General features: G+C 35.2%; 2 protein-coding genes across 3 annotated transcripts; both read left to right on the plus strand.

Annotated features, from left to right (window-relative positions):
- Nucleotides 1-841: 841 nt before the first annotated feature.
- LOC121779997 (serine/threonine protein phosphatase 2A 55 kDa regulatory subunit B beta isoform-like) lies at nucleotides 842-8,681 on the plus strand. Of its 2 annotated transcripts, none has more exons than XM_042177511.1 (14): nucleotides 842-1,319; nucleotides 2,893-2,996; nucleotides 3,083-3,178; nucleotides 3,441-3,560; nucleotides 4,019-4,228; nucleotides 4,528-4,619; nucleotides 5,285-5,403; nucleotides 6,463-6,586; nucleotides 6,727-6,850; nucleotides 7,285-7,353; nucleotides 7,436-7,527; nucleotides 7,611-7,688; nucleotides 7,771-7,841; nucleotides 7,928-8,681. In XM_042177511.1, exons 1-14 carry the CDS (start codon nucleotides 1,202-1,204, stop codon nucleotides 8,062-8,064), a joined length of 1,554 nt encoding a protein of 517 aa, XP_042033445.1. In that variant the 5' UTR covers nucleotides 842-1,201; the 3' UTR covers nucleotides 8,065-8,681. The 2 variants fall into 2 exon arrangements, with proteins under 2 accessions (XP_042033445.1, XP_042033446.1); XM_042177512.1 differs by having other exon boundaries at nucleotides 846-1,319; nucleotides 4,019-4,225.
- Nucleotides 8,682-15,232: 6,551 nt separating this feature from the next.
- On the plus strand, nucleotides 15,233-16,521 carry LOC121779463 (dof zinc finger protein DOF1.7-like). Its single transcript, XM_042176790.1, has one exon. It carries the CDS (start codon nucleotides 15,641-15,643, stop codon nucleotides 16,283-16,285), a length of 645 nt encoding a protein of 214 aa, XP_042032724.1. The 5' UTR covers nucleotides 15,233-15,640; the 3' UTR covers nucleotides 16,286-16,521.
- Nucleotides 16,522-16,624: the final 103 nt, after the last annotated feature.

Here is a 16,624-nt window from a genome sequence, read left to right on the forward strand (position 1 = left end):
TTAAATTGTAATTTTATTTTATTTTATGAATTGTGTTTTTATTAATTGAATTTGTTGGAAATAAAAATAAAAAATAAAATTGAATTAATAGTTAAGAGATGAGATGGTTAAGAGATGGAGGGATGCATGTGCTGTCTCTTAGTTAAAAGATTCTTAGTTAAAAGATGAGGTGAAAAGTACAATGTGACCCATGAATAGTGAAGAGATGAGATGCTATTGAGGCGGTTTAGAGATAGGGATGCAGATGACCTTATAATCTAAGAGTTCTTTTGAAATACTATATTACAACGAACATACAATTGATAACTCACCAAAACTAACTATAGAGTGTCCCCCTCAATTTATTTTAAATCTATTAAAGCTTACCATCAATATTAATAAAGTAAATTATGGTACATTGACGGCTATTATGGTTTTCAAATTTTTACTACGTATTAGGATTTTGGGTCGAGTATGGGTACCTGCAATGTCGGGTACGGGATATCCGACAAGGGTATCGGGTAATCCTGGCATGTCGCGGGCGGGTATTGGCACAACAAATTTGGCTAAAATCTTGTACGAGTACCCTATTTGTCGGGTATCCGCGGGTAACCCGTTTTGCCATCCATAACTAACTCTACTTTCATTATTTTTCTCTTCCCCTCTTTTACTTTACTAATTCTTTTCACTTATTTTACCAATTGTGTCATTTTAAATATTTCTATTTTTTTTAATACGAAAGGAGCGTGCAGAATGAATTATTGCAATTAAAATATTTCTATTTTTTTAAATACGAAAGGAGCGTGCAGAATGAATTATTGCAATTTGAGTCCTCTTTGCCAATCATGAATTAAAATTCGGAAGAATCGAAAATTCAATCTAAATTGAAAAGACAAAAATTGGTAACCAAATTTATCCTCATGGTCTATACGTACACATACAATATATGGAGTATCTATACATCTAGAGAGAAAGAGGAAATCTGAATCCTCCATTTTTATTGTACTAATCGATGCTTCGTATAATCATACTCTGAAAATGGCCGAATCTGAATCCAATTTTCCGCTGTTACTGCCCCGATCTTCCTCAATCTTTGAGCTCTAAATCGGGTTCTGTGATTTCTCAATGAAGTGATAATCGGAAGGAGGAAACATTTCAGCTATTGTGTATTATCTTGATTTTGTGGATTGCGTTCTGATTTTTGCCGATTGCGGGGGTAAGAATGCACGGTGGTGACGGTAGAGAGGTGGCATCAGCTGCCGCCGGTCCACCTACGCCGCTGGAATGGAAATTTTCTCAGGTCTTTGGCGAGCGAGCGGCTGGCGAAGAAGTACAAGAAGGTAAAAAATGATAATTTGATGAATATATGAGAGCAATTTATTTGCTTTGAGGTCGGATCTTGTGCTTAGGGTTTTGGTTTATGTGAATTTGATCGTTTAGTTACTTGATTCAGCAGGAAATGTTGGTAATTGCTTGGGTTTCAGTGGTTGATCTGTGTGCCAGTGTGATAATTAATTGCTCAATAAGAATTAGTGTTTAAGTGAGGTGAATTGAGTTCAGTGTTAGTATGCTTGTCTTTTCTTACTTGCATGCACTTGATTTTTTTCGAAGAAATTTCTATGCCGTGGGTCTAAAACTTGAGGTTGTTGCAATAGTTTTAATGTCCGTTTCTTAAATGGTAGCTCCTCTGAAGATCCAACTCATTTGCCTAAATTGCAAGTACCAGTTTTTATGGGATATTGAAGCAAGACATGCTTTAGTTATAGTTACATCCGGACAATGTTCTTCTGCACCACAGGGTTGAATATGTGTTGCTAACTGTTCTAGTGGTGCTGGGCTTTTGTTTGGTCGACTAACTTGATTTCAAAATATTGGAGTCCTTTTGTTATAGAGAGTCCTTTTCATTAGTCCTATTATTTATTATGTGTAGCTTTAAGCCATAAATTGCAGTCAAGGCAGGGAATTATCCCTGATTTTTCTATATCAATAATATTCTGTGAGTTGAAAAGATCCAAATTTAGGCCAGAAGTACTAGTGCTGACCTCGTTGGATAATTTGAAATTCTGCATATATGCATGGCATGCACTGGACGTTACCAAATTATCGTGGTGACATATTAAATTAGGACCAACTACCAACAGAAAAATGACTTGTATAAAGTTCTTGTATATTTAGCAACATACAACATACACATTGGATGATGCCTGACTAGTACTCTGGTTTGTGAGGAGCAGTTTGATTTGGAGGAAAGAGCTAGATAATGAGTTGGCTGAATGATTAACTTGCAATATTAATTCTTGTCAGAAGTCAGATTAGCCAATGCAGATTAGTTATCTGAGATTTAAAGCATGAGTCATCCTGGCTTAAGAGGATTTATTGTGGCAAAATTGCAAGCATACTGATTGAAAGTCTTCTAGAGAGCTCATTAGGTTGTTATACTCCCTCCGTCCCATAGAAATTGGCCCTTTAGGGTTGACACGGGTTTTAATGCGTAATTTGGTAAAGTAAGAGAAAAGGAAAAAAAGTAGTTGAAATTGTGTAGTGAATGGTGGGCCCATAAATGAAATAGTAAAAAAGAAGGAGAAAAAGGTTACCATAAATGGATATGTGACTATTTGTATGGGACGGACGAAAAAGGAAATATGGCCAATTTCTATGGGACGGAGGGAGTATATGCTAATATGTCGACCAGCTCCTTAAACTTTCCCCAATTATTTACCAGATTGTCTTCTTTTATGGATGTGCTACATTATCAAGAGATATAAATATGACTAATGGTTATCTGTATCATGAAAAATGAATATACTAATAAATTAGTAATCACGTATAGTGTTTGGATATGTGCTTTTTCTATTCTTGTGTCTTGCCTCTTCCTGATGGCTGTCTTAAACATCTAATTGTTTCTTGTTGCAGTGGATATCATCTCTGTCATCGAGTTTGATAAAAGTGGCAACCATCTGGCTACTGGTGATCGCGGTGGAAGGGTGGTTTTATTTGAAAGGACCGATGCAAAAGAGGTGAGGCTGCACTTTGCAGTATTCTTTATGTTGATATGCTGCATTCTCTACGTAATTTGTTTTTCTTCCACAAATCTTATTGTCAGCACGGTGGAAATCCAAGAGATTTAGAGAGGATGGACCAAGTCTCACGACACCCGGAGTTTCGTTACAAAACTGAATTTCAGAGTCACGAACCTGAGGTATTTATTTTATATTTATGACACTCCTGCTATTGTTTCGCGTTAGACCCTACTCATGCAATTACAAATAATTGCCTTTTCAAATTATGGGTCCTCAACTCTTGATTGTATAGTGAGATTTCTGTTTTTAAATGCATAAGTAGCAAATAAGCTTCCTTTCCTGCTTCCTTTTTTATTTGGATTTTTTGCTGAAAGGGAAAGGGGTGAAAGGACTTCTTAGTTTAACTGTTGTAACTTATGCATACATATCTTTTTTCTTCAGTTTGACTATCTCAAGAGTTTGGAGATTGAGGAGAAAATCAACAAGATCAGATGGTGCCAGACAGCCAATGGTGCTGTCTTTCTCCTGTCAACTAATGACAAAACCATTAAGTATTGGAAGGTCAGTGAGTCCCTGGATTCATTTTTTCACTTATACTAATATTTTTTGTCAATAGTTAATGCAGCCTTTTGTTCACTTAGTTTCGTATATACATAGAGATTAGTTTGATCTTTTGCTGGACTTTTCTTGGTGTAGTGTAGCACTATAGTGTCTAAATTGGTTATTAAAACTTTAGGAAAATGGAACAAAGAATAAAGATTTGGATATCTTTCTACGGGAGTTGAATACAACAGAAGATACAATACCTTGAACAATAATCTTGGTGTTTAAATATTGAAGATTCCTCCGCCCTACCCTGGGAGTCTGGGACTTCTCAATTTTCTTCTCTCATGCTAGTACCATATCTTTGTTGAATTGGTTGTATCTAAGCCTGGAGAATTCTTGTCCTGATACAGACATTACTCATTAGTAATTTATACTTGCTGGATAATTTAAATTTCTTTGTCCTATCTTAACAGGTCCAAGAGAAGAAGGTGAAGAAAATTTCTGAAATAAAAGTTGACTCGGGTAAAGCTGCTGGAAACGGTGGTATTGCAAGTTCTAGCAACTCTTCTAAATCCAAACAGTTTTCTGCTAATGGAGGCTATTCAGATCGTTCTTACAATCCTTTGAGCAAAGAATTGTCCTTTCCTCCTGGGGGACTCCCCTCTCTACGATTACCAGTGGTAGTTGTACTTAACTTAACTCATCTAGAGTTTTACCAGTGGTGTTAAGGATTCCATTGAAATTCTTTACTTTTTGATTTGTTGTGTTGAACATGTTTGTAATTTTGTTAGATAATGAGTCATGTCACATGTCAGTTGGTTCCCGTTTAGTATGTGCTTGATCTGTTTATGCTTGGGAATCATTTTATAAAGACCTTTTTCAATCGGATCACTGCTGATTGCTTAGCCTTATTGATAAAATCATTTCAAGGGTGGACTTTAGTCATAGCAGCACTCCTGAATCTTCTTCCTGAAAATTGTAGGTCACAAGCGGTGAGACCAGTCTTGTTGCAAGATGCAGGAGAGTATATGCTCATGCACATGATTACCATATCAATTCTATCTCAAATAACAGGTTAGAAACCTTTTTTCCTTCTTACTATTAAGTAGTAACCATATTTTCTCTGTTGAACTCACTTTCTAGAAATCTGACAATGTTCACAGTTTTCTTGTACATATTATTTGGTGTGCTCAACCTAGAAGTAGAATAGTTGGAACAATTTTGTGGAAAGAAGTTAGAAACATAATTGATAGAGATAGATATGCCTTTTCTAAGAGATATCAGTACTCTAGAAAATTGGTATGATAGCAACTTTAAGAAAATTCTGAAACGCAGCTTCAGAGGAATATGAAAAGAAATGATGCGCCTTATTTCCCCTTGGAAAATGTGAACCACCTGCTGGCAGGAGGCTTATTCGATGGGGATGGTGAAAATAGTCTGTAATTTAATCTGGTAATGTAACAATATATCTGTGACTGATTGATTTCACCTTCTTTAACTTTTCTGATACTTATAGTTGGTAAATGCAACTAATGCACTTCTAATTTTTAAATTTGTTATATCTGTCTAAAGTGCACTATTTAAGGCCATTAATTTGCCACATGATTACAAATTTATACTGTCACCTGAACCTCTAATATGCTGAACATTTATTTTGGCTCTGTGGATATGTTGCATATCCATTTTTTTCTTATGTTTTTAAAATTTACAATATTTTTTGTACTTGCAAATATTTGCAGTGATGGTGAAACATTTATATCAGCTGATGATCTCCGAATAAATCTTTGGAACTTGGAAATAAGCAATCAAAGTTTCAATATAGTTGATGTGAAACCAACAAATATGGAGGATCTGACTGGTTAGACATTATCCCTATTTTGTTCTTTTTCTTTATATCTTAATTCGTAGTAGTATCTTTTTTGGGGAAAGAAAGGGTGGGTGAGTTGGTGTGAGAGTGAGGCATTTCATTTTCATCTCATTTATATCCAATGGAATCCATGTATTTCCTAGTCTGATTCTTTAGTCAATGGTTGATTTTTGTAATTTAGTTCAAGATAGAGCAGATTGGAAAAGGGCTAACTCTGAGTTTTCACTTTTTGCACTTTCCTATATTTTATTTATTTATCGACCACCATATCTAGCCATGCCAACCGCCATAACATTGTTGCAGTTTTTGGTCACTGCTATAACCCGCCATACCCATACGGCATTCATAACATTGCCTGCAAGCATACTAGCGATCTTTGTTTGCACGAAGCTGGGCCTCGATGTTGTTGATAATCTAGACCACCTTCTCCAATTCGTCAGTGATTAGTCTCGGGAGTCCACCTTCACTGAACCATTTAATATGGAGTTGAAGGCGGTTGGCGGAAATGCTCTCGATATGATGTCTACAAAAGAAACATATTGCACCTTGGCCATTGTAAATAAACTAATAGGGTCATTTTTCTATTTTGGGAAAAGTTTCAAGATAATTGAGATATTTCTATTCTCTTACTTTATTCTCTTTTACTTTATTCACCATCCATTTAACACTATTCTTACTCCGTGCCGATAAGAAATGCCTCTAAGGAACGGAGGGAGTAAATAGGATTGAGAACGGAAATAAGAATATAAATTGTAACTCTTTTTATATTTTTCAAGGAAAGCCCTCTTTCCTACAAGGAAATCCTTGACTAACAATTTCGTTCATTAGTAACCGTAATCTGCCTGTGAAAGAATTAGAACTAGACGGTTCCGGTTTGAACTGTGAATAGCCAAATGCCGGTCCAGTACAAGTGTACAACATTTTTCAATGATGATCTTTTCTTCTAACACCCTCATTATCTCCAATTCTCCATTGCCCAACACCTTTCGACATTTGCTTTAATGTGTATCACTAAATGCTTTGATTGGTTCCGTTTGTTACTTACTGCAGAGGTAATAACGTCAGCAGAATTTCATCCTACTCACTGCAACACGTTAGCATATAGTAGTTCAAAAGGATCTATTCGTCTTATTGATTTGCGACAATCTGCACTGTGCGACTCACATTCTAAAATGTAAGTTCTTTGACAAGAATTGTGTTTTTGATACTGAAAGACAAATACATTAAATATTGCATAGATACGAGGCCTATACTTCTTCATTGTATACTCCTTTTCACCTGTAATGGATGAGATGATGATTTCATTCACAACAGATTTGAGGAGCAGGAGGCACCGGGTTCAAGATCATTTTTCACTGAGATTATTGCTTCAATTTCAGATGTTAAGTTTGCGAGGGATGGCAGATATTTACTGAGTCGTGACTACATGTCCCTTAAGGTTCTGCCTTTTGTATATTTGTGCACGCCGTTTGCTGCAAATGCTTAAACTAGTCAGAATGCTTAATGATTTTTGTTTTGACTTGCTTACTGCAGATCAATTAAGGATGCTGTGGTGAATGTTTTATGCATCATATGCTCTTGATATTGTTATAGTTAATTATGTTTAATCTTGTTATGACTTATGATTGAAATTTTGTTCTAGGTTAAACTGGAGTGAATGGTTAGATGATAGTTGCTAGGTTTTGTTTGCTCAAGTTTATTCTGGAAGGTGGAACTGCATGAACTCATGCTTTGCTTAACTAATGTTCCTTAACTAATCTGGAAGATCGTATGTCTGCATTCTTGATGCTGAGATACATACTGTTGTAATGCATCAACAGTTTCAGGTAGTTTCCAATTGATCCTTTACTGATCAATATTATTTGGTTGCAGTTATGGGATGTTAACATGGATTCTGGTCCAGTGGCAACTTTCCAGGTTCACGAGTATTTAAGACCAAAGGTGAACTACTTCAAGACTGTTTTCCCTGAATTATTCATACGAGTATTCTGAGTTGATTAAATTGTACTTTGACAAAGCCCAGCTCTGTGACTTGTACGAAAACGATTCCATTTTTGATAAATTCGAATGCTGCCTGAGTGGTGATGGTCTTCGAGTGGCTACTGGTTCATATAGGTCTGTCCTGGCTTTCTTTAGCTCTATCATAGTTGTTAATTTGTTATTGGCTCTCTTTCTAACCGAAGAATGAAAACTGTCAGCAATCTATTTCGTATATTTGGCTGTGCTCCTGGAAGCACTGAGGCAACTACTCTAGAAGCAAGCAAAAACCCAATGAGGTAATCTAACCTCTTGACTGAGCAGTCTTTATTTCTGCTGAAAAACCTCGCTCATTGCTAAACATGCTCAATGGCCTTTCAGAAGGCAGATCCAAACCCCTGCTCGGCCTTCCAGATCTCTGACCAGTAGCATCAGCCGTGTCGTGAGGCGAGGTATGGCATTTTCTTGTCTCTTATTTACCCACATTCGCTTAATTTTTCGGTTTCCCAACTCAAGAATGCTATTAAATATGTTGCAGGTGCTGAAAGTCCAGGACCTGATGCCAATGGGAACTCATTTGATTTCACTACTAAGCTGCTCCACCTAGCCTGGCACCCATCAGAAAACTCGATTGCTTGTGCCGCCGCAAATAGCCTGTACATGTACTATGCATAAGAAGTCTGAAATTGGTGGTGGGTAAACATTTTTGGGTTGCTAGTGGAGAAACACTTCTTTCAGCAACATGTGGCCTCACCAATTTTAGCTAGAAGTTCTTCATAAAACTTTTACCACGAATGAGAATGTCGGGTGCCAGAAATGGAAGTGGTGTATTTTGCAAGCAGCAGAGCACCGTATCAATGTTCTCCATCTTCACCCTCTGCTGCGTCGCCCACCATATTCGTTTTATTTTTTCTTTACCCTCTCACGCCAAACGGATAGATGTGTTTCTGTTGCTATTTGTGCCAGGTAGCTAACGGGGAAGGAATGTGGTTGTAGCACTCCTACAAAACGGAAACTAAAGATGCAATATATTGTCTCTAGTTCTAAGGTAAATGTAGTTTCTTCTCACTCCAAAAATCTTGATGCTGCTAACTTGCAGGCCATTAAGTTTTATTAACTTCCATGGGTAGCTTAAAAACTTTTCACATTGATTTATCATAGGATGGTTTTAGCCCTTTTCTTCAACTATAGAATATTTTGCTGGATGTTTTCGCTTGTAAAAGTATTGAATCTTATAGCTTGTATTAATTTGTAAAATATTTCAATTTCAACTAAAACGCTCTTTAGTTTAACGGCTAGGTACTTTCATGCTTTCGAAACCTAGCAATCGCGTTTTTTAATGTGAATTACGAATAGCTACTGTGTGTGATGATCATTAGAGGTGTATTGCATTGCCACTTAATATTGCTCATGGATTTTTGGAGGTTTTAGGTTGGTGAGGTTTGTAGTTTAGTGACAATCTCCCATCTTCAAATGAATGGATGCTTTTTCTATAAATGTTAGTATGATATGAAGGTTGCCAAGATGTTAGGTGGTAATGGGTTGTGACTAAGCTATATTCTTTTATATGGGAAACTGTTTATACTCACTTTTGGAGCTATTTTTTTTGTTTCTTCTATGCATACATAAATTATACTTCCTCCGTCTACTATTAGTGGGCAATGCGAGTTTAATGCAAAATTAGTAAGGCAAGAAAGAGAAAATGATCTAGTGGAGAATGGGGCTTATCTAATTAGGTTGCCCATTAAAGATTAAGTTTTGTGAACAAAACCGAATGAAAAAACTGAATTATCAGTAAATGTAGGAGTATATATATATGCTATCAAAAGGTGAGAGACAGGGTAAATTCATTAGGAATAGTCAAATCACCGTCTAATTTGATTTGCCATGTTTATGTTTATTCAGATTTTTGGATTGCTAGAAGAGTGATTAGGTATTTAGGTTCATTGGTCAAATATTGTAGCTTGGCATTCACACCTTTTCTTACTCGTATATGCTTTTCAAATACAAACAAAGTTATAGATGTAATTGAGGTGGGTTCATAATGAAGTAAATCTTTGTTAATAGATTTCATGTTACTTTACAACTTATAACATCTGAACATTCGCTTTTCTTTCATCATATTGTATTTGCCAAGTCTTTTGCAACATTTCATTTGATATTATATATATCTAGTAGAATAATTAAGTTTAGGGTTTAGGGTTTGGGTTTAGGGTTTGGTGCAGTATTTTATTCAATGATTTTATTTTAGTTTATTCAACTTCAACGCCAACGCCTTTCATTACTTCCTCAATCATTTAAAAGAATGCTTTTAAATTTATTCACTTTTTTTTTCAGAAGAACCATTTTATATTTGTGGTATTTAACATTAATATTCTTCCAGTAAATATATTCTACAGTATATTAGTACAATCTTATTCATATTGTGTGTCATTTCATTCACATAATTCTAATTTATATAAGTTATGTCTAGGCAAACTTATATCATCAATGATATTTCAATTAAACTCGAATTACATCAAAACTGAGAATTCTGATAGTTTCTTAGTTATGAATATAAAGTTGGTAAAATGGTAGTACTATAGTAATAAGCTGAGACACTAGCTACTGATGACAAAATTAAGTCGTTGATTTAGTCAAATAAATTTATGTTACTTATTCAATCTTGTCGACTCGTTGAATATCGAAAATTTTCAATCTATGATATGGACTACTAATCTAAAGGGTAGTTAGTATCTTGTATAATTATTAGATTGTGCATGGTTGATCTGATTACATCGTCACCGCCCATTGGCTGCGCCCCTTTAGCCACCGGAGTATCAGTGTGCAGATCCAGAGAGGGGGCGATCGCCCGACCCGCTACCATGGACTCGGACTTAAATTTTCCGACGTTGCCCCTTCCCCCTCCGTTAGCTTATTATAAATTTTATCACGCCCCTTCCTTTTAGGATCCTGAATCCGCCACTGGCGGGTGCTGCAACCACCCCTTGCCGCTCTGCCCTCCATTTCGGATCTAAGGGCGGTATGAATGCTGCGTCTTCCGCCCTGAAGGTACTTCTAAAAGTTAGCTCCACCAAACATCTAACATGTCCATAATTTATTCCAAGTAAATTAGGAATGTTATAATTCGCTCATGAATTGTAAAAATAAATTATCTTTCCAGCCGGTGTGATTTTAATGCATAAATTAAGAGGTATTACAACTTTGTTTTACTTAACGTATGAAATTTGTTTTACCCTTTATAAAAAAGGGTTCGTTATATATATGGACATTACTTTGTGATGAATTTTTTTGTTTGTATTTGGAACTCAATAGCATTATAACCTTTAAGTGGCAGTGCTTTGGTACCTAACATTATGTGGTACGTATTTGTTAATTGGATATGGATCCAATATATTGTGGTGGGGAAACGATGTACATATTTCACATTAATTTGGTGCCGCCAAAATAACCAAATTGCACCACAAAATTTCTTGTAAATTAAAAAAAAATACTAGCCAACTCAACGTTTCGATCGTTTGAAAGAGCAAGACAACCATTATCACATGGATAAGATTCATTTAATAGCACACAACTAATATAAAAATAACCTAATAAACCAAAAGAATAAATATCTTACATAAAATATCTTGAGATGGTGACCCTTTAGATCCAATAATATATCAATACATTAAAATAGTTTTGGCGTATTGGCTTGTGTATTGTTTCACGTAATTACAAAAAACACTGAAAAAGAAAAAAAGCAATAATTATTGTACGGCTGTATTTGTATAAAAATAGTCAGACATGAATTCTTATTGGGTTTGGGCCCAACAAGAAAGTCCACGAAGATCAACGGCACCAACTCATTTGCTTGCGCACAAATGGACGACCAGGATTCAACATGGCATGATGCCACTGTGTTTTGACGGCTTGCTTGGTCGGTTACCAGCTCGGCTCGGATTCGGAGCCTGAAATGAAACTATCTATAATCTATATATTGAAAGAAGAGTAAAATTTGAAAATATCATTGTCACAATATTATACTCCCCATACTCCACACTAGAAGTTTTATTTCTTTGTGGTGCAATATTAAAAAAAATATATAAAAAATTTATTGGACTATTGATTTTATTTATATGTAGCAGTTTTAAATGAAATGTGAGTAGAATGAGTTAGTGAAATATGAGACTTTATTATCATTTATGGTAAAAGTGAACTGGAACTCCTATTTGTGGACGGAGGGAGTAACTGCTATTAATAACATTTTTTCGATTAAGTATTAGTACTCGTACAACACGAAATAAATTACTCCCTCCGTCCCAAGGAAAATGGCCTATTTCTTGGCTGTACAGAATTTTATGCACTTTTATTTTGTACAAGTAGGGCAGTAAAGTAAGAGAGAAGGAATAAAGTATAGATAAAATGTATTTTCAATTTTAATTAGGATAAACTAAAAAGATAAGTGGATAATTTTGAATGGGGTGTAGAGTATACAGTATCTTTCTCTTTTACATATGTCTATAGCTGATAGATTAACAATTTGAAATTTTACAATATACTACTCCTATTTAGATCATTTTTATACTCTCTTTAATTAGTACTTCCTCCGTTTTGAGGTAATATGGTTGTTTAGTGTTTACACTTTTAAAGGTGAATATTGGGATTAGTAAAGGAAAAAAGTACCTCGTCAAAATTATAATGGAACCCTAATTACCTATATTTAAGGTTGATTGTGATTAAAAGATCACCTTTTGACATAAGAATTAACATTAATTGACCTCTTGTCTCTTCTTGACACTCACGCCATATTAAAAGATTATGCCATTGGTCTCCTTAGATTTAAATAATCCTAAATTGTTTGGTTTGATAGTTCCACTAATTAGAACACTACCTAATGTTTATAATTTAATATCAAGCTATTATTTAAACAATTGTTTTTACGTACGCATGTAATGTGATTTATGATGTGTTGCAACATCTTGCGTCCCCCGTTTTAGATATTTTTCTTGAAAGATCATTTCTAATTATTGCGACGTGTGCTACTATTACATCAAATTGTCATCAAATATGATTAATAAAATTTAAATATGACACCTCTGATGAATAATCATCCACCATATCATATCATATTTTGCTTTTAATTATGTAATATTCAGCTTTTAATTATATAATTTCCGGCTTTATAATAGGTAATTTTAATTTTAATAAAATTGCTTGTTATAAAATATAATTTCAAATTACATGAAATAATAAAGAATTAGTAAAATAAGAAATAAAAATGTAATGTGGTTGTGAAATGTTTTGATTTTTGAAGGTGCTTTTATGTTGTACTCCAAGTGCATAACAATGAGTGTTTTTGCGTGTAAAATTATCTCGGAGAATTATGTATTTTCTATGTTTGATCTTAGTTGAATCATTTTTTTGCGAATATTAAGAAAGTTATGTTTGGTGGATTAAATAAATACTATAATATAAAATAAAATAAAATAAAAAGTTAAAATAGGAGAGAATATAAAATATGATTGATTAAGTATTTAGTTTTTAATTATAAAGTAAATTACTCAACTAATTAGAGATAATATAAAATAGAAAATGATTTAATTAACTTGGGGATGAGAGAGTACTATAATTGTAAAGTTCTCATAGTGCACGATTTTTGCTAAATGCCTCAAGATTGCATGATAAAGAGTAATTTGTTTCTCATCGTTTAATAAATTTATATTCCTTATAGGGATGTCAATTTAGCCCGCAACCCGTGGGCTGGCCCGAATAGCCCGCCAAATTTATAGGGTTAGGGTTGAAATTTTCCAGCCCGATAAAATTACAGCCCGATTAGCCTGCACCCGATTAACCCTCAACCCGTTAGGGCCAGACCCGAAAACCCGATGGGCTGGCCTGGAAACCCGATAAAATTTCTATTGTTTTATTTGTTTGACTCTAATTCGACACTTCATTAATTATTTTATAATATAGATTACTGAAAAAATAACTTTCCATTTTATATATTAAATATATAAATTATATATATATTAAGTTTTATTAATATAACAATAGATAAATGGATTAGAAACTTCAAATTCACTAAAAAATATATTTAAATTTCTAAACATGCTTTAAAATTTCTTAATGTTTATGTTTTATTTTGCATAAATCTCAAATATTAGTATTTGATCATGTTTATGTTTGAGTTTAAACATATATCTCAAATTTATCATAATTAAATATTTTACATTTTATAAATATAACTAATTTTAATCATTATTTATTAGATTGATCGCATGTTAATTTTATCGGTAGCAACTCGATTAACCCGATGGGCTAGCCCGAAACCCGAGCTTTTAAGGTTAGGGTTGAACTTTTATAACCCGGAAAAATCACAGTCCGACTAGCCTGCACCCGATTGACCCGAAACCCGAATAGGGTTGACCCGAAACCCGAATAGGGTTGGCCCGAAACCCGGTGGGCTGACCCGATTGACATCCCTAATTCCTTATATCGGCTAATAATACATGTCTCAGTTTTATCATTTTAGTGCATTTGCAATTACTTGTCTCTTTTTACTTTAACTATATACAGTTAAGTATGTCCCGCATAACATTAATTCATTTCATTCACAGTATAATTTAATGTTAACATTGATCTCTTGCATTTATTTGGAAAAGCTTTTTGGACCTATTTATTAATTAAGCGTGATAGCTTTTAGTATTAGAAATTATGTTTGGTCAGTATTTAATAGTTTCGTAAAAAAATGATGATTAATTATATTTTGAAATGATTGATAAGTTAATTAAATTTTCAATATTCATTTTAACCTAATTAAGTTAATATTATAAAACATCTATTTTAACACATAAATAAAAAAAATTACATTATTCTTAAACTTCAGAGAGTATTTTTATCATTAATCATTCTATCTATACAACAGTCTCAAAGAATTCTTACCATAAGTAATTTGTACTGTATTTCTTTTTGTGACGTCTCATCCAAAATGAGTTATTTTTTTTTATCTTATTTTATTCTCTTGTGTCTTTCCTAATTTATTATGTCCCCGCATAATTTTCTAAAAATCATTTTCCTAAATCACTTGCCCAAAATAAACTATTACATTCACTTATGTCGAATAGAATAAATACTAGAGTACTCTGTATTTTATTTCTGACTCGGAAAATTCTATCTCAAGTTAACTCCTTCTATTCCACTAAAAATAAAATATTTTTTTTAGATTATCTCATTAAAAATTGACAATAACATCATATAAACGCCTTTGGTTCTTTTAGTTTATTCTTTTATCAAAACAAATGTTTTTTTATTATATTGGCTGCGTATCATTTTCATGAGCCATAAAGAAAGAAGAAAAAGCAGGCCAAAAATAATGAATCAACAGAATTTATGCTGCTACACCACATTCCACAGCAGAGAATCTAAATACTTTTATAATAAGCACGGATGTCAAATAGCCATCAAATAGCCTTCACACTGCCACATCATCAGCATTACAATTCTCCTGCCACATCAGCTTGCCACATCAACTGGACATCAAATAGCCCTCACATAGCCTTCACACTACCTATCCACATCACTAATAACAATTATATAATTTAATTTACACTTGTATCAACATACGAAATTTAATTTACGAGACAAATACGGAAAATTCGAATAATAATATTAAAATTTAAAAAGTACATTAATTTTTAAAAAAAGTACAATAATATAAAAAAAGTACAAAAATTAAAAAGTACATTAATTTAAAAAAGTAAAACAAAATCACTCATCGCCGCCGTCCTCGTCTCCGTCGTCGCCCAGCGCTTCTTCACCGTCGTCGCCGCCGCCTCCGTCGCCACCTACGCCGCGGCTATTCCCGCCAGTGTCCCTCCTCATCGCCTCCAATTCTTCACGCTGACTCTGAAGCAATACACGAAGAAAATCCTTCACCTCGGGGTCCACCGCCTCTTAAGAAATAAACCTCCCCTCTAATTAAATAAACTACTCCTTGAGTAGTCATGTCACGTCAATCCTCACCCGAAAATTCCAACTTTGAGAGAGACTTCTGTAGTGATTGTCAATTCAACTCTCTCTCTCTCTCCTCGTTTTTGTATGCATCGTGTATGTATATATCATGATGTCGGAGCGTCTCTCTCACGCGGACTCCCACACATCTTTCACATCACCACCACCATAATATTTCAATTTCCACCCCCAATTCTCCAAACCCTCATCGCAGATCTTCAATTTCCCCTCCAAAAATCCAATCTTTTTCAACATAAAAATGCAAAATCCGTATACACAGCTTCAATCGCAACCGCCGCAGCCCCAATTCCCGGAGCAGGAGCAGCTGAAATGCCCCCGCTGCGACTCCCCCAACACCAAATTCTGCTACTACAACAACTACAACCTCTCCCAGCCCCGCCATTTTTGCCGCAGCTGCAAGCGCTACTGGACCAAAGGCGGCACCTTGCGGAACATCCCCGTCGGCGGCGGCTCCCGCAAGACCTCCAAGCGGAGCTCCTCCGAAAAATCCTCCGAAACCACCTCCAAACGCCACGCCGTAGCCGCACCCCAGCCGCCGCCGCTCAGAGACGGAAAAAGCAGCGATCAGGACAAGGCCGGCGAGGTGTTCGACACATTGCCGCTGAGTGGAGAGAATTTCACTGGGCCGTTTGATACCTTGGGCTTCAACTCCTTGATGGGCTCAGGTGTGGACCACTTCGACGGTTTGCTGGACCCTAATGGGCCGGCCCATTTCGATGAAACGGGTCCAAGCCCAGATGCGGATCCGGGTTTGGACCTTTCCGGAGGCGGTGATGGTGATGGTGATGGTGATGGGGATGAATTCTTGAATTTGCAGGGCGGCGGCGGCGGCGGAGATTGGCCGGATCTTGCGATTTACACACCTAGCTCGAATTTTCAGTAGCACTGAGGTGAGATTAATTAGGAAAACAAAAGCAGAATCTGCAGAGGAGTTATTTATCTGCTAATTTTTTAGTTTTTTCGGTTTCGGAAGAGTTTGTTGGTTGTTTTTGTTTCTAATTTTCTGAGGAATCTAATTATAGTATTTAAGAAAAATGAAAAATACGTGACTAATATTGTAAGAATGTTTCTCTAGTTTGGTATCAGCATTAATGGTGGATGTGTAATGTGTTGATTGAATTGGACTTTAGTGTCGGTATGTGTGACTTTGCAAAATTATATTTTCAGATTTTTTTGTTTTGTTGACTAAAGTGATCATGATTTAATGCATACCATTTGTGTT

This window comes from Salvia splendens, chromosome 19, assembly GCF_004379255.2.
Source record: "Salvia splendens isolate huo1 chromosome 19, SspV2, whole genome shotgun sequence".
Taxonomy (NCBI): domain Eukaryota; kingdom Viridiplantae; phylum Streptophyta; class Magnoliopsida; order Lamiales; family Lamiaceae; genus Salvia; species Salvia splendens.

Coding starts and splice junctions, on each gene's coding strand:
- LOC121779997 (XM_042177511.1), top strand. CDS start 1,202: ATGCACGGTGGTGACGGTAGAGAGGTGGCATCAGCTGCCGCCGGTCCA. Junction 5,404..6,462: donor AAATATGGAGGATCTGACTG/GTTAGACATTAT, acceptor TACTTACTGCAG/AGGTAATAACGTCAGCAGAA. Junction 7,354..7,435: donor ACGAGTATTTAAGACCAAAG/GTGAACTACTTC, acceptor GACAAAGCCCAG/CTCTGTGACTTGTACGAAAA.
- LOC121779463 (XM_042176790.1), top strand. CDS start 15,641: ATGCAAAATCCGTATACACAGCTTCAATCGCAACCGCCGCAGCCCCAA.